Raw genomic sequence first — 23,104 nt, 5'->3', positions numbered from 1 at the left:
GTCACCAGGAGTGTCCAATCAATTTTGGCTTAAAGACAAGCACTTTTCAATCCCAGGTTCTCGCATTAGTGAAGTTCTGCTCCCAGTCAAACACCTGGCCAGTACGATGTTTGATTTCTATAACATTAATTACACAAACTGATCTCAACCTTTTGTCACCTTTTGCTAATCCTGCAAACAGAGTTTATACAAGCGTTTGATTGACAGACGGCTCAAATCGCCAAAGGTCATTGATTCCCCACCACAAATGCTCGAATTTCCTAAAAAATTGTCTTCCAGTCGCGTTAGACTTTGAATATAACCAAAGAGTTCGATCGGCAGCAGCTTTGCGCTGACCGCATGGCAGTCTGTCTGCGTTTTTGCGGCCGCGGAAAACTAAAAAGTGGCATTTTCTGGAGCGTGTGCCGGCGTGTTGCCTGTTTGTGTGTCCACTTACACAGTGAATGCCGCCATAGCTTCATGTCCTTTTATAGGGAGGCTCCGCCTTTAAAGTCCATATATTACCTCTGAAAAAATATTTTTCATTTTTAGCTCATATTTGGTTTTATGTATAAATACCAAAAGAGCAGAGCTTATATGATGACTGTATGTCTGTATATATGTGGGTATGTGCGGATGTATGTCCGTCACACACAAAGGCTCCCATACCGCCAAAGCTACCATCTCAGTATTTGGTGTACAGGTAGATGTAGGGGTTGAATGTGAATTTGTTCAAATGAACATATCAGTGTCAAAAATGTGCAAATGAGGTAAGAAAAAGGGAAATTCTGCATGTGTGCAGGAGTTACATGCCAGTAAGAAACAGGCAAACTCCACTTATCTTGAGTCATTTCCTGTCATTGTTTATGAACTGTTACATATTAACAGAACTGCCCAAACCATAGACAGTAGAGGGGAGGAAGAGCGTCTATGGTCAAACTAAGAGGGCTAGCTGCCTTTCAGCTATGCATGTTGCTAAAGTTGACCTCCAGTACCTAAAATTTCAGACCTTAATTACTTTTGTCATTCTTGTTTTTCTGGTTTAAATATTTCTTGTTGTTTTTCTGGTTGTACTGTGCAGAAATCATTGTCATAACATCAACGTAGAATTTTCCTGCGCTGAACAGATAGAAACAACATTTATTGTTGATTTCTGTTAACCCATACTGGTATGTACCAATTCTGATCAAATTTGAGCGACACCGTATAATTGCGGTATTTTTTTACTATAAACTCTTATTGGAGTCATGTGTCAAATGCTGGTGTCATTTTATTCATTTCTGTTGATAAATAAATGCAATCTTGCTATAAATTCACGGCTTGAGAAAAAATCTCTGTTTGAACCACGCCCTCACCTGTGACGTCACGTGAGGCAATCGTTGTGCAAATCAATCTATGCCTCCTGCTGTACATACACAAGCAACAATGGCGTCAAATTTAAAATCGGCGAGCGCGAATGAAGGGATAGTTTTTGGACTCGGAGTGTATGATTCAGATGATAATGGGGAGTCTTGGGCTCTACGGTACATGACTATTGTTCAGGAAATTCAGAGCCACGGCCGTATAGGTTTGAGCCAGCGAGGTGCGAGTATCTCTCCAACTTGCGGATCAATGGGCCAAGCGACAAAATACCTTCAGACCCATGTTCACCCGAGCCTTCATGAGTGGGAAACACAGATAGGTAGTAATAAGAATCATTTAGGCCTTCGATTTATGATAAATATGCCCAACGAAATATTCTGAAAGCGGCTGTGTGAAACTCGAATTCATAACTCTGTCTGTCATCAGATGCCTACACGAGTCTGACTAACAAGCCTGAGTAACGAGAAGAGAGCTGCCTGTTGAACTCAGCATCGCACTAAAATGTCTTGCGTATGCCCATTGTTTGAAAACGCTTAAAAAATCATTTTTGACATTTATGTAATAAACAACGAGATGAAACCACGATTATTTATTTCCCTTGTTGTTGTCCACTGTGTCATGGACGTAAAATAAACCTACACTGCTGTATGCACAGTGCATACACGCTATTTGTGTCGGAAGTTTACCGGTACAAGTAGTCATCATCACCTTCCCTGCAGCTGTAGTGGCCCCGGGCCGTTTTGTCCGTGATGTACCTGAATATAATCATCGTTGCTGGAGTTTTGATCTGCTTCTCCAAAGTTATCAGACGGTACTGGTACAGCAAACGACCTTCCCGCGTTCCGGAAATATCTACTGATATTTGCGCTTTGTTAGTTCCTTGAACGTTAATTCCTTGTTGAAAGACCAACAAACGATCTGTGAAAGTTTTTTGTCTTGACCATATTTGTTTGTATCGCAGGATTACTAATTTTGTAATGGAGTCAGTTGATTCGTGTATCTCCTCCGATCTTCACAGTATAGTTGAGCCTAGCCGGACCAGGTACGCGGGCTCTCCGACTCATTGATACCTACCAGACATTGTACACCTTCGTACGCATTTCGTGACATCGACACAGCCTTGATTTAATCGTGTCTCGCAGTCATACTGTGTTATACGTTAGTCAATCTGTTTTCAAAGTTGGATCACGTATTTTGACAAGCATACCAAAAGCAGTCTTCAGATAGAAAGAAACCACAAAGTATTGAGATAAAAGTTTCATGCCCGGTTTATTGAAGTTAAAAATAGTTTTTCAATTGGCTTCAAACTCACAAAATACGGTTTCCAGTCACCTTGTGGAGATGCAAGAGACACACGTCAGATGCGACCCAACGTAGGAAATATGTCACGATGTCACCAGTAACAACACTTAAATTTGTAAACAAAGTAGGTCACGGCTCTCTCGCTACAGGCTGGATAAGGCACGATATCAACAGTTTGCATGAGCTTATCGATCGCAAGTCACTTGAAAATCAACAGAATACACTTCAGTTTAACTAAAATCTTACAAATTTCTTCATCATGCACATTGAAAGAAAACCTCAACCACGGGGACCGGAGCATTCAGCATCACGCAATGCAATGCCATGCTGCCATCCAACACTAAGTTCAATCGCAATCAACTTGGCTAGCAAATCGCTCGATTTTTCCATAGAATATTATCAAAAAAGAGGTAAAAGCTACCGTTTCTATCACTCAGAGAGCAATAGCTGTACATGATATAATCGTCTTCTGTGTCTGAGTTGTAGAAAAGCTATCATAAAGTCTCTCGACTCTCGTTGAGTGCACGGCATGGCAGCGGGGCAGCCGACCTGATTAAATATTCACGTAAACCACTGACCCCTTCTCGGAAAGTTCGCATAAAGTACTGGATCTCTCTGCTGTTAGGGTGGATGATGTCATTATTTTAGTCCTTATATGGTACTAAACTGGGTTCAAAGGGTAAACAAAAAGTTTTATGGCTTGCCGAGTTCGGCAATGCGTACCTAAGCTGGACAGAACGCATAGTACGCAACCATTGTATGGTATCGTAAACTTACGTGGCGCTGAGAGCGAGAGTATTGTCACATTGATTTAATCACCTGATAGTATCGCATCGTCCACCGTGAATTTGACCGGGGTCTTTTAGTTTGAGGCCAGTTCGCCACACTTTCATGAGCGTGCGAACCAAGAAGACATTTTATTCGCCACCCAGCACTTTCTGTCGCATTTTGCGAATGTCAGAATGTGGCGAGCGCTAGTGCGACCCTGTCACTGCACACTGCACTGATGGCCTCGCATGAAGTCATGTCACGTGACATTTTGCGGCCAATATGAATTCAGATTTTTTCTGAGGACCAGTATTTCAAGTGTTTTAAGTATGAAATATAATATTTTAGAAATGAATACCAAAATAATTTTTAATTATTTGAGTATTATGGCTTTTTTACTAAACAATAGTATAAGGTTCAAATTAAACAAAATCAGGTAATATATGGACTTTAAAGACAAGCACAGACTTTCGAGGTTTCAGTACCACAGAGCATGTATTTGTCGTTGAGTCTGTGTTGTTTCAGTACTATAGAAATATATGTAGAACAGCAAAACCATGTTCCATAAAATTACCACACCGTTAACCACCGTGACTGCTGATATAGGTTCAACCATGCCATCAGAACAATTGAAATAAACCAAAATTGATTGAGGAAGGGATCTTTCATTGGTGTATTACTGGTATCCAGTGGGAGAAAGGGGAGGGAATTAATAAAAACTGAAAGAATTTATGACGTTGTCATAAGTTGTTGGAAAAGTAGTGTGTGGTAATGAATCAAAATTAAAAGACATTTTACATCCATTCGGAATTGAATAGAAAATTGAATTGGAACAAAAGATAAATTGTTTCCAATTACATGTTGTGTTCACAGTTATCAATGCTTTATTCAAAACCAGTTGTAGACCAAGGTTGAATTTCTTTGGTGTGTATTAAGCTGTGAAGTAGGCTAGAGCAAGAATCCTTTTCAAGTGATGGGTTCAGCTGTCATAAGCTTTGGTTAAGATGATCTTTTTAGACTCAGGGGGGTCACAATTCCAAAGTTGTAGGTTATATGTGATTGATAGAAAGCTGAACACTAATTGCACCTGGAAATGAAAATTTCACCCTTAGATCCATTTGATCAGATATTTCATCCCTTGAATACCCACCTAGCACTTTTTTCTGTGAGATATCTTTAGATTTATCTGTAAAAAGATTGGGCTGATGTGCAACAATTTGGAAGCTGTTAGCCAATTGTTCGGCTGAAATTCATTGTTATTAAATCACTTCCAAGCCACCAATCAGCAGCTGTGTATTAGCCATAGTTTCGGGCCCCTTAAGTTGATGTAAAACTGACAATCTACCATTCAGACATAACATTTTAAGTCACTGCATATTAGCAGAAAAGATTATTTGTGTTCCATAATGGTAATGCTTAAAGTGTTTTCTGCTGATTGTGAACTTTGCAGGCTGTATTTGTGATGGCAGACATGTGGCTGTCGTACTGGGCCAATATTGAAGAAAGCCGGCATGCTGAGGAATTGATTGCTGTAAATGGGAACATTTCTTCAAATGTGGTGAGTATTTTTTGCATATTGTTCAAAAGTCCTGTCAGTTTCCCTGCAGTAAAGAAGGTCAAATTCCATGCTGAGTGAAAAGAATTTCATTTTTGAAATGTAAAATTTTATTTACTTTTTCAACTCATTTCCACAGTTTCCTTATCATACTGGATTTTACAATTCGTGTCTGAATGTTGAGTTTCAAAAATACAAGGGTGTTGTTACAATACACAGCAGTGTACCCCAGACATTCCTTAATTAATTGACAATGGTATATTAATTTGGAAGATGAAAGAATTTCTTTTTCTATTAATTTCTTATCAAGCATATACTTGATACCGTAGTATTAAACATGCAAATATGAATTTCAAATGCACCCATTTAATAAAAGAAAACATCTTGCAAAAAAATCCTGTTACCTCTATTGAAATATTAATTCATCCTGATATGTTTTCCAAAATTTTTCCTCGATCAGACTCACACGCCTGTGGAGGATAACTTCATCTTTGGCAAGTTTGACAGCAAGACCTGCATCCTGATCTACTCAGGTCTTGTCATCAGTGTCCTGATATTTGGCCTCGCGAGGGCGTTCTATTTCTTCAAAGTGTGCGTCAATGCTTCCAAGAATTTACATAACAGCATGTTTGCATCCATCATCAGGGCACCCATTTTGTTCTTTGATACAAACCCAGTAGGTGAGTGGAGACAAATTTTTAACCTATCTATAGTCCCACTTAGTGCAGTCATTTCCCTATCATTTTCAGTAGCGCTAATTGGGATTTGTGGTTTGTTACTACCGGTAAGTATAGCAACATGCTCGTGATATTTTCTACTGCCAACAGAAATTTGGACAAATTCTGATTTACATCACTTGTCTTATTTACCACAGCTGAAGGTCAAATCCTTTGGAACGTAATTATCATACTCTCATTAAGAATGCCAGTGGGTATCAAAGTACCATTTACATGATTTGTGTGAGATCAATTTCAAAAAATTTGCAGACAAATATTTATTTTTGCATATTAATGATGTTATCATGAATCAGCCCTCTTGCTAGCTTGTTGAACACCATATACATGTTTGGACGGTATAGTTCAAGAATTTTTACCTCTGAACTGTGATGTCAACTTTTTCTCAATATTTCCCAACAGGTCGTATTTTAAATAGATTTTCAAGAGACACTGGTTTCATGGATGATGTCTTACCATGGTGCTTTTTTGACTTTGTACAGGTAAAAGTTGCTGTTTTTACTCTTCTAAACCAGTCCTCTGGTTAACCCTTTGAGTGCTTTAATTTTTCCCACCAAAATTTTACTGCTATATTTTACCAATTTTCATGAATCTTTCGACAATTTTTTTGATTATTTTGGACCAAATGGACATCATATTTTATTGCCTGCAGTTTTTTATCAAAATTTTGGCAAAAATCTCAAAAAATTTACTAAGCTATATTTTATAAAGGTCGCAGAAATTGACTTTGGCTCTCAAAGGGTTAATAGTTTGCTCCACGTTGTGGACAAATGTGATCACTGCGTATGCTTAATGATGTACTCTATTTGCCAGTGTCAGTGATTTCTGTCAATCTCTTCTGTAATATTCTATGAAAATTTATCGCACTAGATGTTCAAAGTGTCATGAATTATTGTCTGCTTCTTTAGAATGAATCAATTTCAAAGGTGTTTTCTAAAAAACCTCTTTTAATATTTTTCTGCCAAACTGCCAGTACTTTGAGTTCAGGTTTCCAAAAACCAGCAGTTTCATCTCACAGGTTTGATTGGAGCCACAGTCATCTCACTGATGAAAGTGAATCACAATATCAGACTTACCTTAAAAATATTTTAGTGTCAGCTACAGTGTTATGGGCCAAATGATCCATGAAGCATCTTTGTTTAACAAAACATCTACTCAGAAGGCAATACACATTTGCAGGGATGTAGAAAATAGCTTGCAGCCGCCAAAAATTGGCTGTCAGCTAAAATTTGCCGGCTGTGAAAATTTAGTTTTAGTAAGAAGTCTGAGTATTTTGCACAAACTTAATGTGTACATATACTACTTGTAGCCTGTACTTTTTATTTTTGCAGCGTGTAACCAAAATTTTCTACATCCCTGATTTGAGTACCGTAACACAAAACAGTTCTGTAGAGTGCAAAACACTTGGAGTTCATAAAGGTGCTGTTTGTGGTTGCTGATTTGTTAAATATGACATCAAGTTTGTTTGATTTCAACCATAAAAATGGCCTTTTTGGGGCAATTGACATGAAAAGAAAACATCCACAAACTACAATGAGACTTGAACACATTGATTTCAAAATTTTTATTTCCTGTTCCCCTACAATCACTGAAAACTTCGAATAGTTGCTTACCTGTACAGAACCTCAATTTGAACCTTTCATCGAAAGTTTCGAGTGTAGGCACTTCCTCAAGTGTGGATGCATGTGTGGTTAAATACGGTGCCATGCCAAGAAGGTTAAAACACAGATTGTTTTTTGGTTAATACCACTTTTCACTGATTCTACAGATGGGTAAATGATAGGCATGGCAGGATAAAGGTCAACCCTTTGAGCGCCAAAAGCAATTTTGGTCGCCTATATCAAAATATACGCTAGTCAATTTTTTTCTAACTATTGCTAAAATTTTGATCAAAATCTGAAGCCAATAAAATGTGATTTTCATTTGGTCCAAAATTGTTAAAAAAATTACAGAAAAATTCACAAAATTGGTAAAATGTCGCACACTAAAATTTTGATGGGAAAAATTGCAGTGCTCAAAGGGTTAACACTGATGATTTCTGACTTAATATTTCGTCTCTTTCAGTCTGGTTTATTGGTGCTAGGGATTATCTTGGTGGCAGGGGTGATCAACCCCTGGGTGTTCATCCCGACCGTTCCACTGGCTGTTTTGTTCGTCTTTGTGAGAAAATACTTCCTTGCCACTGCCCGAGACATCAAAAGACTTGAAGGAGTCAGTAAGTGCTGCTTAAAAAATTTTGAAAAATACCAGCCTTAAAATTACAGCTTTCCAAGTGTTATGTAAGGACATTTACAAATGCAGCAGTTGGAAGCTCATTGCATAGTTCGATTCATAGCATTGTAGCCATTGAAAGGGGCAATATTTCTTGATGTAGTAAACGAACACCTGTTGTTCTATCTATACCCATCTAATTTACACCATGCAAATATTCCAGCTTTCTGTCTTAATCTCGATAGGGATAGGCCTCTTAAAGGGGCAGCTTTTTTATCTTCAAGCAAATTGACCAACTTGATAAAAATTTAAATGGAAAACTAAGGGCTAACACCATACAATAATCAGTGTCAACAAGGACTAATGTGAGAACCAGGGATTGAGGACTGCCCCTTTAAAAATGTTCATTTCTGGACACAGCACTAATCAGCCAGCCATTAGCCATTATGGGCATGCTTAGTTTCCAGTCAAAATGTTTTCATCTAAATAGACAGGTACTCTGCCTGTACTGCTCAGTCTCAGGCAGCTCGTTGATGATGACTTACCACCATGTTAATCTTTTTGACACCCTGGTCACTTGTTTGATGTATCACAAATGTACTTTTCAGTTCTACCCTAAGGTCAATAATACTCATACAATTTGTTAGGTGATGAAAACTGATTTTTAAAATTATATTACTTCTAACTATGAGGAACAAATACTTGAGTAATCTAATGTTGGTTTTAAAGCGGACTGTTCTAAATACAATGCTGTATGCTATCCTAAAATGATGAAAGGGGTAAGATATTTGATCTCACTGTGCTGTCCTGTAGCGCAAGTCGACTCTTGTGACCAGCAAGTTTTCTATTTTGTGAATGAGTTTACAATTTGTTTAGTAAAATGCAATATTTGTAATGCATGAAAGAAAAATTTGAAAACAAGTTAGAATAGCAATTCAGTTCAGAATTCAGTGGATATGGTCAGCTGTTACAGAGTATTCAACCATACTGATGAATTTAGACCAGAGAAAACTCTAGGATGTAATGATATGAAGGGTTATAACAGTGGCCAGTTGTCATCCACGGTTCTTCTAAATGTTAATACACGATTGTGACTCATGTTCTTTCACAGCTCGTAGTCCAGTGTTTTCACATTTATCAGCGTCCCTTCAGGGTCTGTGGACCATCCGTGCCTTCAACGCAGAGCCCATATTCACAAGAGAGTTTGACACCCACCAGGACTTGCACACCGAGGCCTGGTTTCTCTTCCTTACGACTAGCAGATGGTTGGCCGTGCGCCTTGACGCCCTGTGTGCGTGCTTCGTCATAGCTGTGGCTTTCTGTTCCATTTTTGCAGCAGATCGTAAGTTTCAGTTTTCCTGTCTCATCATCCAACAGCGCCCTCCCATGCAGCTATTTATGAAACTAAACAGTTTTTTCATGAATTAAAATCGGATGAATCTTTGTAATTTCCCAAAGTAGAGATTAATTAACTGCCCAGCTTCATCACCCTATGCATAGTAGACGGAACAAAGTCATATTAACCCTTGTACCACCATAGTTTTTGCCATTCCTATCATCTTCAGTGCTGGACAGGGAAATCGGAGGTTTATGGGTGAAAACGAAATAAGTAATGGTCATGAAAGGGCTAAGCTTTGATAACTTTTTTGCATTGACATAGTGAACAAGCTGACATGTGTAAACTTAATTTGCAAGAGACTCTTGTCAATTCACTCTACAAATGAGGTAGTTGTTATACCGTAACATGTAGCACCCAGCGAGAATTAAGGTTTTACTGCCTTAGACATTATTTCAATTTACATCTGAGATTGTTTGCATTCATGTGATATACTGTACTCATTACCTATATCATTATTTTTTGCAGGGTTGAATGCTGGGCTAGTAGGCTTGTCACTGACGTATGCTTTGACATTGATGGGAATGTTCCAGTGGTGTGTAAGACAGAGTGCAGAAGTTGAAAATCAGGTATACAGCGATATAATTGCATATTTTTCGTTACATTCAATTTTCATTCATTTGTATCAGCAGGCTGTAGCTAAGCAGGGTCATAGTTCTGATGTAATCTTTCTGGGTTGAGCAAGTCAGGTGATTCATACTAGTATCCACCACATTTTTGTTCAGATGAATGAATTGGCTATCTGAAGGACAAGCAAAGCATTAATTCATTTGTATGACAAAGAATATCTGCACAATGAACAAACTGGGTTGCAGAATTAGCAAACTAGACTGCAGGGCTAGCAAACTAGCCTATAGGATGAGCAAACTAGCTTGGAGGACTAGCAAAATAGACTGTCTGACTAGCACACTAGACTATAGGACAAGCAACAAGACTGCAGGGCTAGCCAACTAGACTACAGGGCTAGCAACCAGACAGCAAGACTAGCACACTAGACTTCAACACTAGCAAACTAGCCTGTAGGACTTGTAATTACACTACTAGACTAGCTCACGAGACTGCAGGACCAGTAAACTAAACTTCAGAACTAGCAAATTACACAGCAGGACTAGTAAACTAGACTTCAGAACTGGCAAATTACACAGCAAGACTAGTGAACTAGACTTCAGAACTAGCAAAGTACACTGCAGGCCTGCCAGACATATCTTTATACAAGTCTGGGCACCTACTAAAGTGGATTTGCTCACCCCTGATTGGATGTTTTTATTTCACTATGACAGTACAAGTAACATCAGAAGATGATAGTAACCTTATGACAGAACCTGACTCAGTCTAAGATACAGTAACTTGAAGATAATTCATGTTTTCGAAATTAACACTCAAATGTAAAAGAAAGATTTAAATTGGACATAACCTCATGTTCTGATATCATTTATTGCAGATGACTTCTGTAGAAAGGGTTGTATCATACATAAAGATACCTCCAGAAGCTCCATTGGAAACCGATTTCAAACCACCAGATCCTAAGTGGCCCAAATATGGTGTCATTACCATGGAAGGAACCTCATTTAAATATTCTGATGAAGCTCCCTATGTACTTAAAAATTTATACGTTTGCATAAGATCCCAAGAAAAGGTAAGTTTTGAACCTCTAAGTTGATGTTATTTAGTAAGAACATTTTATAGAGGGATTTCATTTCTTTGAAGGTTTTTACATGTAGACGTAGATAGTATGTGCCTCGAAAGTGAAAGACTTAAATTTTTTCTCAAACTTTCCAGAATGAAACTTTTAATCATACTCTTACCAAATAAATAATAAAAATTGGGTTTCACAGGGCAAACTTTGGAACAAGCAAAACAAATTATCCAACATTTTACAATATTTGAAATTCAAAATTGCGGCCATTCCTGTGCAAACTCTATGGGGAAAAGTTAAATTTTTGATTTCCGAAAAACTAAGATGGTGAAAGTTTTTTTCTCCAAAAGCTTTAAAGTGATCCCCCACAAGTGGTAGATTAGAAAAGAATTGTAGAAATTTGAGAGGCGGACTATCTGTGCCCGAGGCGTGTTCTACCTTGGGTCCAATGAATAGGAAAAGTCATTTCCACAGTGTCAATGTGTAGAATCATCAGTACCAGTCGTACACCATGGTGTTGATTTGTGCTTTAGACTTAGCCAAACCTGTCAGTAGAGTCATTCAATCTGCCTGGAGAAAATTTGCTTCTTACAGAAAAAAGAAATAAAACTCAAACAAAAGGGGTAGTGCATCTCACTATTTATAGAAATAGCTATTTCACAAGGTTTCTCTGTACTTCACTGTCAGGTTGGTGTAGTAGGCCGGACCGGTGCTGGTAAAAGTTCATTGATCTCGGCACTCTTCAGAATGGCTGAACCTGTAGGTCTGACAAAGATAGATGGAGTTGACATCTGTGACCTTGGTCTCCATGACCTTCGAAGTAAAATATCGATAATCCCACAGGTAAGGCCCTCTCAGGAAATGGTCCCTTCATGTTTTCTGTTTATTTTGCTTCTAATATCAACAGAAATGTTTTCTGGTTTCTAGACCAACTTTTTCTGTAGAAAGAACAGATAGCTAGGCCTTTTGAAGGCAGAAAATGATAAAGAGGTATCAAAGGTACCAGATACTTGTGTTTTTCCACTTGAGAAGTGTCTGCCTTGATATGATTTGGTATTTAGTGATTATGACATTTGATTTTGTGGCTCAAATTGACTATAAATGTAGCTAAGAATTGTCCACATCTGTCTTTCTGTCCATCTGCTTTGTTGTTGTTTTGTTCAACATTTCAGTAGTCCATTCTGTTTTATATTCTCCCAGTCTACGATTTTTACGTATTCTCTGTGCTCTTTCCAGGATCCAGTGTTGTTCTCCGGTACCTTGAGGAAAAACCTGGATCCATTTACACAGCATTCAGATGCAGAACTTTGGAACTCTCTAGAGCAGGTAAAGTAGTTTTGCACATCAGTTTAGTTGGGTTAACAATGTTCTCCACATGTTAGAAGATCAGAGGGTGGACAATTTACATAACAATGCATAATTTGCATATTCTTTTATTGTGAAAATGTATTCTTTTGTATGGTTATTAACATACAAGAAGATTGCTTGAAAAATAGAGGGGTGCCCCCCCCTAGTTAATCCTCAGAAGATTTAAATAAGAGGGGTGGAGAATCTGTGCCTTGAATTTTTCATTCAGAATGGAGTTTTCATTAAAATGTCAAGCGTTGATATGGAACTTCAGCGGGCACACAGAATACTTTGAAAAATGCTGATTTCAATGAAGGAAATTTGCTGGCATGTATCAGGTTTAAATTCATGTAGGCAGGTAACGTTTACAGCGAACGTCAAATGAACGGAGATCAACTTTGATAAGCCCCTATCAATTTCCCTGGCAATCTTCCAATACCCCTTTGAAAACACCGAGGTACTTTGGTCAGTAAACATACACTGCGCCTGCTGTGCTGTCTCCATTCGATCTCCCTATGCAAGCTTCTGCATGGATCAAACCATTTTGCGCCAGTTTACAGCTATGGCTGTTTGATATCAGTGTATTCAACAAAGCTCATGGTATACTTGTTATATATTACAAAACAATGGGACGCTGGAGATCCCGAGACAGTATCGTTAGGAAAATGACACGTTTTCCCAGTACTTTCTTGATCTTTTGACCCTGACCACCCGTCACCTTAATAGTATAGTTCATTACACAGTTACTCCGCCATTGTTTATTTTCACTCACGGACCACAGCGATGTTAATTTTCATCCTCTGAACATGAAGTTTATTGGTTTGAAGCAATTATCCTTTCATCTGTGAAGAGTTTTTACTGGTGACTATTACAATTTTCACTGCTATGTTGTTGTTTTCATAAGATGCAGACTGCTTTTCCGTGCAGTCAATCAGACAGTTTCTCTACGCTATACAGTCCATGAGTCATTAAAATGCCTGTTCACACGTGCACTACATGTATGCTGTTGATCGACACTGACATGATGTCCTCATGTCAAGTTTTGGGGGTTTTTTGGTGCTGAAATTTCACCAAAATGTCATTTCTGTATCCAGAGAGAGTTTGATTCAAAACAGCGATATAAAACAGTGTCAGTTAATCTTGGAAATTTCGGCTGAGTTTTGCTGTCTTATCTATGGTTGTCAATCAGTATGTGCACTGCATTAGGGCCTATAGAGAGACTCTGATGTAACAAGGTATGCCAGTTCATAAAATCGTGAGCATATTTTTTTTTCTGTCGACATCGATTTGCCTTGCAATGGAATTTTAGGCAAGAAAGAGCATCATAGAAAAATGGTTGACAGGCGTTTCCCAAACCAGTATAGACACAGTCTGAAATGCATCGCTCAGCACTGTGGACGATGTCATAATGAAATAGCGTAGAACTGGGCATTTCCACGAGTAGAAGTTCACCAGCTGCTGAGAGTCAAATCAGGGCCTCACTCAGTACAACAACATTGTCTTTCACTAGATATACTAACTTGCTGTATTTCAGTCGTTCCATGTGAATGTTTCTAATTTTATCCATGTGATGTTTCTAATTTTATCGGGCTCTCACACTTACAGTTGTTTACTTTGCAAGCTCATGGAATTTACTATTCAATTTGGGTAAAGTATGTCGTGTGACGTGACTGCATACGGGAAATACTTCACGATAACAGGATCGACGCACGTAACAATGCAAAACAAGTTCTGTGAAAAATCGAGTTTGAAATTATTATTACAATTAAAGGTCTTAAAATCGCACGCTTTATTTCTTTCTTGTCAACCACTTTGGGCTTCAAAATGGTTTCTTCCGGAAAGGGAGCCAGAAATAGAAGGGAGATCGAATGGCAGTAACACAGCAGGCGCCTTGTATGTTTATTGGCCTGTTTATCGCAACACTAACCAAAGTACCTCGGTGTTTTCCAAGGATATTGGAAGATTACGAGGGAAATTGATAGGGGCTTATCAAAGTTGATCTCCGGTTCATTTGACCTTCGCTGTAAAAGTTTGTAACTAGAAATGTCGCCTCCCTGACAAAATGGTACCTACCCCAGTAATTATGTCTTGTATACTGCATACCCAGTACACCTTGTCTTTGTTCTTTGGTCAATTAGCAAATTCAACATTGTCAATCATCCCACCTTCCAGGCTTGTAACTGTGAAATTTCACCTTCACAGCCAAATGTTATGTTTACCTGCACCAAGCAGGTGGGCATGCAGCTATTTCATACTCTGAGTATGTACATCACCATTGAACACATTTTCACCCAAGCAATCAGTAACCCTTGACCATGAAGTTGTGTAAGTACATGAAGTTCCAGTGCTGATGAATTCAGTCAATACTGCAATATTTACAAGAACATTTCAATAACTGTGAGAATCTGATCAAGACTCTGTCTTCACTGATTCAATTTTGCAGGTGCAATTACGTAGTGCAGTTGACGAACTCCCAGGTGGACTTGAGGCAGAGCTGGCAGAGTCTGGTTCAAATCTCAGTGTTGGTCAAAGACAGCTTGTCTGTCTAGCCAGAGCTATTCTTAGAAACAACAAAATACTTATAATAGATGAAGCCACTGCCAATGTTGATCCGAGGTTGGTATTTTTAAGCATTAGCATCTGTAACAATAATATATATTTTAATGTATATGTCAACTCAATGCAACTTTGGTAAAGAAAACAACCATTTATAACAAATTTTTACATGAGAAATAGACTGAAAGATAGTTGCCATAGACACTAATCAAATTTTGGAATTGTACTCTGTCTACTGAGGGAGGTTAGTTCACAGTCTTTTATGGTTCCATTCCTGGCATGTTCTTACCCCGTTACATTGGCATCTAATTTCCTTTCCTATCAGCTACATAAATACTAATATTCAGTGTTATGTACACTTTGTACAAATGCAGTTAAGTAAGGGAATATTGAAATGTTTTTTTTGACATCTCGCAACATAAATACATTTTCTTTCCACCAGTGTCAGAAAATTCACCAACATGAACAAACCTGAATAGCCAAGCAGTATCTTAAATTATCAAATACCCTGTTCACGCTAAAAGTGATCTGAACGCTAGGCATCTGCCCTACGTTGCATCAATCAAGTCCTGATCAGGAGGGGGTCAAGGGCCGACACAAAATCCCAGTTGGCCCAGATTTCTATGTGTGGACATGTAAAGCTTAGTCTGGTCTGATGTGATTGCCAGATTGTATCGTCAAATTTACATTTACCAGAAGTTTTCAACGCAGTTCTTATCATTTCACATAGTTCAATTGTCAGAACAACATGTTCCCACCTAGCTTTGCTCAGCAGATGAGACCATGTCACCTGATTCACAGTGCTTGTATAACTGAAAGACGTACATGTGAACAACATCATTTAGTATATTCTTGCTATACTGTACTTTCCAAAAAAACATGTGTGAAAAACATGCACAGGACAAACATCAAGATGCTATCCAAGCCCACAATTTTTACCATGAAAAATGAGAGGCAACCTTTATATTCCAAAATTATACAATGCATGTTCCAAAATTATATTAGCTATTCCAAAATTGTATAAAATGTTTTCCAACATTAAATAAAATGTGTTCCAAATGCTATAAAATGTATTCCAAAATTGTACAAGGTGTACTCCAAAATTATATATGTATTCCAAGATTGAATAAACTGTAATCCAAAATTGTGTAAAATGTACTCCAAAATTGTATGAAATGTATTCCAGAATTGTATAAAATGTATTCCAACATAAGGCACATAAGTGTGATGTTCTTTGCTTCTTTCACAGGACTGACAAATTAATTCAGCAAACTATTCGCACCAGATTCAAGCACTGCACAGTGATAACGATAGCCCACCGTCTGAACACGGTCATGGACTCCGACCGAATCCTTGTCATGAGTGAGGGCCGGATCGTGGAATTTGATGAACCTCACTTGCTGCTCCAGGACAAGAAGGGCCAGCTGTGGCAGTTTGTGAGTCAGACAGGCAGAGAGCAAGCCAAACAACTGCACAATATTGCCAGGGAAACCTACAACCAAAACAATCCAGAGGATACCCTGTGGATTCCGATCTCAAAACGACCGCGATTGTGCGCATTCTCGTCAACTGACGACATAGACCTCCGTTTGGAGTCAACAGTTTAGCATACTAAGTTTGACTGTGTGCTGGACATCTATGCATCATTTACTTCTGTGCTATTTTGAAAATAAGAAACTTGGAAAGGCTGACAGCTTGAGGTCTTTTGTCTCAGGTTGAATCTAGAGCAGCACTAGTGTACAAGTTGTTTAATGTACTGAACAATTTTTAAACCAGTGTTAATGTAATCAGCATTCACTGTGTTTGGGATCAATCAGAGAATCCCAGTCACAGAACTGATTCCAGAGGCTGTCCGTAAACCTTATCGACTAACAGAGGTCAATATAGATTAGAATGGGGTCAAATTTATGGGTGGAAAAAGTTTAAAGATAGAGTACTATGTGAAGTGAAACTCTGATACTAGATAAAGAAGAGAAACACAACAGAACTTAAGTGAATCAAAACTCATGATCTTTCAGAAAACAGGATAAAATCAAACAGAGATTATTTGAACTATTGCCTTTTCCACAGTTCACCTGGTCAGTGACTTTTAGTAGAGTTCATCATTTTATTTTGAAAAAAAAAGTTCAGCATTACTTTGCCATGTATAGAGTAAATTTAGCTTTCAACTGTGACTGATTCGATGGCCATGTGTGCAGTACTGACATGCATCCTGTTTGCTGGAATCTTGGAGAACAAAAACGTGTATTTTAAGATTATAAAGCTTGGGAATGGAGTATAAAGATAGAGTACTATATGAAGTGAAACTGGACATTATTAAACTGGCTTCCATCACTGATCTTCGTCAAGAGAAGGAGTTAGAAAACTTTCTTTCAGTGTTTTTGTTGAACAGCTTTCAAACCTCTATTTTACAGATTTATTTCATCAACACTGGTTGACTCAAAGAAACAATATACTATGAGGCTAGATCTAAGCACAGTGTCACCTGATCTGTACTGTGTACAGTAGTTTGGAAAGGAGATTTGTATCTGAGAAATTTCACTTCGTAGGGGATCAAAGATTATGACAGAAAAAATAAGTTGTTTTAGATTTTACATAGTTACAAAAAGAACAATTGTCAATTCTTATGATAGTCAGTTTCACTTTAGATATAAGCCTATCCATTGCTTTTCCCAACAAAAGTAGGAGTACCAAGATCCACTATATCATGAACATGAATTTCCAAAGTTTGACTCTCAATAGTGTTTCACAACTGAAAGAAAATGACAGATCAACTCTGTCTTTCCTGCTGTTTATAGTTTCTATTAAACAGGATCTTTACATTATGGAAACGGTGGTGAGTAGGTGCTTAAATATTCTGCATTTTTTATTGTGTAATTAGTTTGTTTCACACAAACCATGCTGACATGTTGGTACCCAGAGTTTTTCCACTCTGTGCATTGATACCCAATGGTTAACTGGATGTGTTTAACTCGTTTGCATACCTGAACAAAGTGACCAAGAAGGATAACCTTCCATTTTACAAAACATTGTAGTACCGAAGAATTTATCTGACATACACAGTATTATTTCTTTGTTCAACTAACAACACATGCGGATCAAAATTTTGTGTATACATTTGTACATCAAAGGCAGTTACCAAATTGATAGCATAATTTAGTCCCTGCGACCAAACAAAGTTTAAGAAACACCAAATATATCAGCCTTCCCGCCTACTTTGGGAAGGAAATTTTTGCTAGGCAGGTGAAATTTCATCATTACTTGCCTAATTGGCACGTGGAAATTATTTCAAATATATTGGCGTGCTGAGATCATAGGCAAGGTATACCAAGTATACAGTGTATGAGACATAATTATTTGGGCTTGTAGTATTTTTGCCAGGGGAGGCATGTTTTGCTAGTAACCTGTCCAGATTTTGTCTTGTTATTTTTTATGGATATCCTACACACTATAGCAAATATCCCATCAACATTGAAAATTCAAAAACTTGACTGAAATGACAGAGTAGGCCTCACACCACACAGTATTAGATATTGAACTAAAGAATACAGTTTCTTGTATTTTTATTTTGATACAAGAGAATTTTTGTATTTTTTTCCAGAATATTTATGTGAATCATTGTAATACCTGACACTTTGATTCCATTTCTTCCTGGCTAGGTTCATATAACTTATCGTTTGCTAATTTTTTTGTTGGGGACTGCTAAACGCTGCAAATGTGTCATCAAAGGTTTTCAAAGAACTCATTTCTTGTTTTCCCATTCAAAACATTTTATAGTGCAATGTATTTATATTCAAAGTTCTATATTTTGGTGTACAGGTGTCAATATTTGTGATGCGCTATGCAAGTCAGTGATCATTAATTAGACTACTTTCATGAGTATGGGATATCTGATGAGAATATCTGAAGTTTCTCTATGTTGAGAAAGCTGTAAGATTGTAGAGCAGTGACATTCTGAAACACAGCAGGTGAATTCCATATACTATAAACATCAGTGGCATTTCATATGTATCGAGCAAAGTAAACAGGGTTCATTTAAACAGCCAGTAATGCTACCAAATGCTTATTTAAAACTTCAGATTTGTTATAATGTATGTTGTGTTAGTAGAGTTGCCCTTAGGAAATCTAGAATTTGCAATCTGACAAGCAGATAAATAATGGTTCTACTCCGGTATACAAAGGAAGTGATGTGTTGTACGGACTCAGTGCGCCCAAGAGATCATGTGAGGGCGGTACAAACAATCCCATGTGTACAAACACGTGTAAAATTACACATATTTTGTGCCCATGGTCTTGGCTGTACCCTGGTCAAGTCCAATTGTGGGTTTATTTTGGGCGCATACTTTGAGAACAAATTGGAAGTGGCCAGATGCAGCCATCATTGTTCTTCCATATTCCTTAATTTTATTAACTTTCCCAGTTTTCATGTTAGTTTTAAAGCAACTCAAGGTGTAAATTACCATGATAGTACCAAGGTGAAAGAACGTTCAGTTTCTGTTTCAGCACAAAGGTATCAGTTGTTTGACTTTACCATAAACTGTCCCAGTTTTCATATCAGCATTCAAAAGAAGACTGGTAAATACCATAATAACCAAGTAAAAGATTTCACAGTTTCAACGTTTCAAAATGAATGTTGTGATATATTTTCCTAAACCAGAACAAAGCTCCTGAGATACGCATATTTAGTTGTCTGACCAAATCAAGTCCGGGAGAGATTTGTTCTGTCACAAAAAAATGTACATATTTCAGAGGTATGTCACAGATTCTGTTAATAATAAAGTTTTCTTAATAGAAATTTTGCTGCAGTGTGGTTTTTCGTTTTGAATCCTCTGATAATTTAGGTTAATAAGTCATTGAAGTGTCTTTTTAGTCTGTCCTGGCAGTGCTGCCAAGGAAACCAGTGTGGAGAAGTATGCAGGATGTAAGACTGATTGAAGTGAATGATTGAAGGTTGAAGTCCATAGAGGTCGTGTTGTCATGGACACTTTTCATGATTAGGTCATTAATGGCAAGGCGTGCAATATATAGTTTTTAGCTCATATTTGGTATGTATATAAATACCCAAAAGAGCTTATATGGTGAGTCGGCGGCGTCTGTATGTATGTTTGTGCGGATGTATGTTTATCTTTTCAAATTTGTTGTGGTCAGGCCAGTTGAATCTTTGTCATAGTTTGAAATGTGAAATGAATGGGCATTTTTATGCCAGTGCCATGGTAGGATTTGTTACGACACACAAGTACTGCAAGAACAGCCTCTAAATTTTGGTGAAAATCAAAAGAAACTGTTTGGCGAAATGAACTTGTGAGTTGGTTCGCTAATTCATATGCAAGTGAGGAAACAAATGAGATGGCAGAATTTTGATGTAGATAGCTTCTGAGATGTTACAAGGCAGTATTGGCTATTATGGAATCAGGGAGAGAATGTTGAATCAAAGTCTTTGATCCAAGCTGACGGCCATGATCAACAGCACTGTGAAAGTGGTGGCAGTGGAGAAATAATATATGTACTGGATAGAACTTCATGATATGGTTTTAACAGAAAGACCAAGACAACATTATACTTTAAACCAGTTTATTTCTTCAATTTTGGCTTACATCATATACACCAATACAGTTTCCCCAGTCTTAACTGTTCGAGATACCAGATATCTCAGCCACCATGGAGTGACAAATGTCAACTTCAAACACAATTTGAAATTAACCAAGCAGGGTTCTCATGAACCCTAATATTTATGAAACACTTCTTGAAGACAATGGTTTCCAAAAATCACATCTTCCAAAAATCACATCATTTATTTACCAATCTTTGTTATTCATGCTCCATTGACGAAGCCTGCTAACTACACCATGGTTGGTATCTGTATTCGTAGGATAAAGCAAGAGTATGCCCTCAAAGATTTTAGATTTCACAGTCCTTTGGATCAATGTGAGAATTTTCAGGCATTCTTTCTGTACGGACTATAAGCACTACAATTTTTGGAAGCAGAAAACATAGCAGAGAGAATCCTACCGTACATCAATATGTACATACTGTATTGGCTGAAGAGGATGTGTGTTTTTAAACCAAGTCAAGGTAGAATGCACCTCTTGGAGATATATTTGAATTTTCAACGATTATTTCAATACTCTTCTGGTCTACTGCCTGTGGAGGCTCATTTGAAAGGTCCTGGGGTAAGAAAAGTTTTCACAATCTCAGTTTTTCAAAAATTGAACACACTGTATTTGTTTTCCCCATAAAGTTAACACAAGGATGTCAGCCATTTTGAATTTCAAACATCAGTAAATGTTAGGTAATTTAATTCTCTGGAACAAAACTTTGCACAGTGGTTATTATTTTTAATTTTGTAAGAGAATAGTTACAAGTTTCATTGAGGAAAGTCTGAGTAAAGTCTTTTTTTGAGGTACATACTACCACGTTCTTTCTCAAGTCAAAGGGTCTCTATACACATCTTCACTTGCAAAGCCTTGGGTCAGTACAACTCAATGTACCCTCATGATGTGCCTTCTGAGACACTGAAATCCCTGTCTGTATTCTCCAATCATCCCAAGTCCTATACATTCACACAAGCAAGCAATAACAATACATCAATGGGAGGAAAAAAATCATCCAAAAACGTGACAAAAATTTACAAACATGTTGTACTAAAACGTACAACTTTTGACCTCTGTACAATTTTCTCTCACTAGAACTACGATTTTCTTTTCCCTTCAATTTTAAGAAGCCCTGAGAAATTTCAAGAATTCAATTTTATACTGTTGGAAAGAGTATTGGATTATGTGTAGAGCTAATTAGTGTGTTTCCCTTCTGACTCCTCAATCTACCCTATTGCTTCTGTGTTATGACTATGCATCCTTTTTCCCCCGAAACATATAAATTGCTAGGGGAGACAGAATGAGGTTTCATGGGAGTTAATGTAGACACCAAGTATTTCTGCACCATAACATCATATTCACCTATTTTCAGATATCAGTGACCATGTCTACGCCAGCGAGGAGCTGGAATGACTAACATATTTCAAGCTTAATATAATGAAGCAGAATACTGGCTGCTACTGAATATGAGTGAACAGTTGGCACAAATTTTGTAAGAAAATACTGACCGTTAACGGAAAAAAAATGTTTTCTCATTTTTTAAAAGTTATTTCTCTATGAAAGTACAACTTGGCAATCAAATCAACATTGTCAAAAGAAATCTCACAAAGACAGGACACAGTCAAAATAGTAATAGTAAATAAAAGAGTGTGATACAATACAAAGCTGTAAGACCAATTTTTGTTCACTTTGGTTCTTTTACTCCTTCCATGTACATACAGAGGTCGAATTTAATAATCATTGACAATGGATTGGATCACAACATTGTACACAAAAGGGGTGATAAAATTGGAAACCACAGAAAACTATTATTGCTGGAGCAACAGGAAGTGAGCAGTCTCGCCTGAAAGACATCTTGGAAAGTCAAGGCCTAAGCACTCAGATTTCTGACATTTCTTTGATCAGCATGGTCAGATTTTGATGTTTTTTCAATCAATTCATAATCATGAATGCAGTGACAGATGTAGTTTAAAATGTCTCTCTCAACAAAATGTCTCTCTCAACACAATGGCAAACAGTCGTCTAGTGCTTTACAAGCAAAGTGTTTGATTAAATGTGGAAAGGTTAAATGTACAATGTATTCTCTTAGCCAAAACAAAATACGCAATATTTTGCAGTCTTTGGTATTACAATGTATCTATGAGTCATAAAAATGACAACTTCAAAGTGATTTAATGCAGAGAAATGCGATGATCAGCAAAATTATAGGCAGCACAGTCCAGTTACATGATATGGCTGCAGTTATCATCACAAAATCACATGAATTTCTTTCAAAGAAATACTGTTTAGTCAGGAGTGTAAAGAGGAATACAAGCACCGCAGAAGAAAGAAATCATGACTTAATCCTATCACTACCATGGTTTAGCCCAAACCCATTATTAGCGATGGTGATTGTGGACCTGTTTACAGGGAATTAAGGGTGAACATGCAAGAAATCATCCTGCATGTCCATATTCTATCCACATTCTGTTCCCTGTTTCCCCATATCAAAAGTTTGAATTTCACAATATCAATTTTCAACAACTACCTATCATGTTTTGCGTTATCTTCAGGAATGACCGAGTTTTGGATTAAGTCTGATATGAAGAAAAGTTTTCCTACCAAACATAAACTCAGCCAATACAGTTATTTCGCATGCTTTATTTCATTTCTTGTCAACCACTTTGG

General features: G+C 37.6%; 1 protein-coding gene across 6 annotated transcripts in view; it reads left to right on the top strand.

The window, feature by feature from the left end:
• Nucleotides 1-19,641, top strand: part of LOC139118577 (ATP-binding cassette sub-family C member 4-like) — a 72,326-nt gene extending 52,685 nt beyond the window's left edge. For all 6 annotated transcript variants that reach the window (XM_070681962.1, XM_070681960.1, XM_070681961.1 and 3 more), the window contains 11 exons: nucleotides 4,862-4,969; nucleotides 5,427-5,646; nucleotides 6,103-6,182; nucleotides 7,765-7,915; nucleotides 9,023-9,253; nucleotides 9,776-9,876; nucleotides 10,749-10,943; nucleotides 11,631-11,786; nucleotides 12,180-12,269; nucleotides 14,734-14,906; nucleotides 16,096-19,641. In XM_070681962.1, coding sequence (XP_070538063.1) covers nucleotides 4,862-4,969; nucleotides 5,427-5,646; nucleotides 6,103-6,182; nucleotides 7,765-7,915; nucleotides 9,023-9,253; nucleotides 9,776-9,876; nucleotides 10,749-10,943; nucleotides 11,631-11,786; nucleotides 12,180-12,269; nucleotides 14,734-14,906; nucleotides 16,096-16,453 — 1,863 coding nt within the window. In that variant the 3' untranslated portion in view covers nucleotides 16,454-19,641. The remainder of the gene's footprint in view (nucleotides 1-4,861; nucleotides 4,970-5,426; nucleotides 5,647-6,102; nucleotides 6,183-7,764; nucleotides 7,916-9,022; nucleotides 9,254-9,775; nucleotides 9,877-10,748; nucleotides 10,944-11,630; nucleotides 11,787-12,179; nucleotides 12,270-14,733; nucleotides 14,907-16,095) is intronic.
• The last annotated feature ends 3,463 nt before the right edge of the window (nucleotides 19,642-23,104 follow it).

Source organism: Ptychodera flava, chromosome 19, assembly GCF_041260155.1.
Source record: "Ptychodera flava strain L36383 chromosome 19, AS_Pfla_20210202, whole genome shotgun sequence".
Lineage (NCBI taxonomy): Eukaryota > Metazoa > Hemichordata > Enteropneusta > Ptychoderidae > Ptychodera > Ptychodera flava.
Note: the sequence above shows the minus strand (reverse complement) of the source record. Positions and strands in the feature narration are given on the sequence as shown.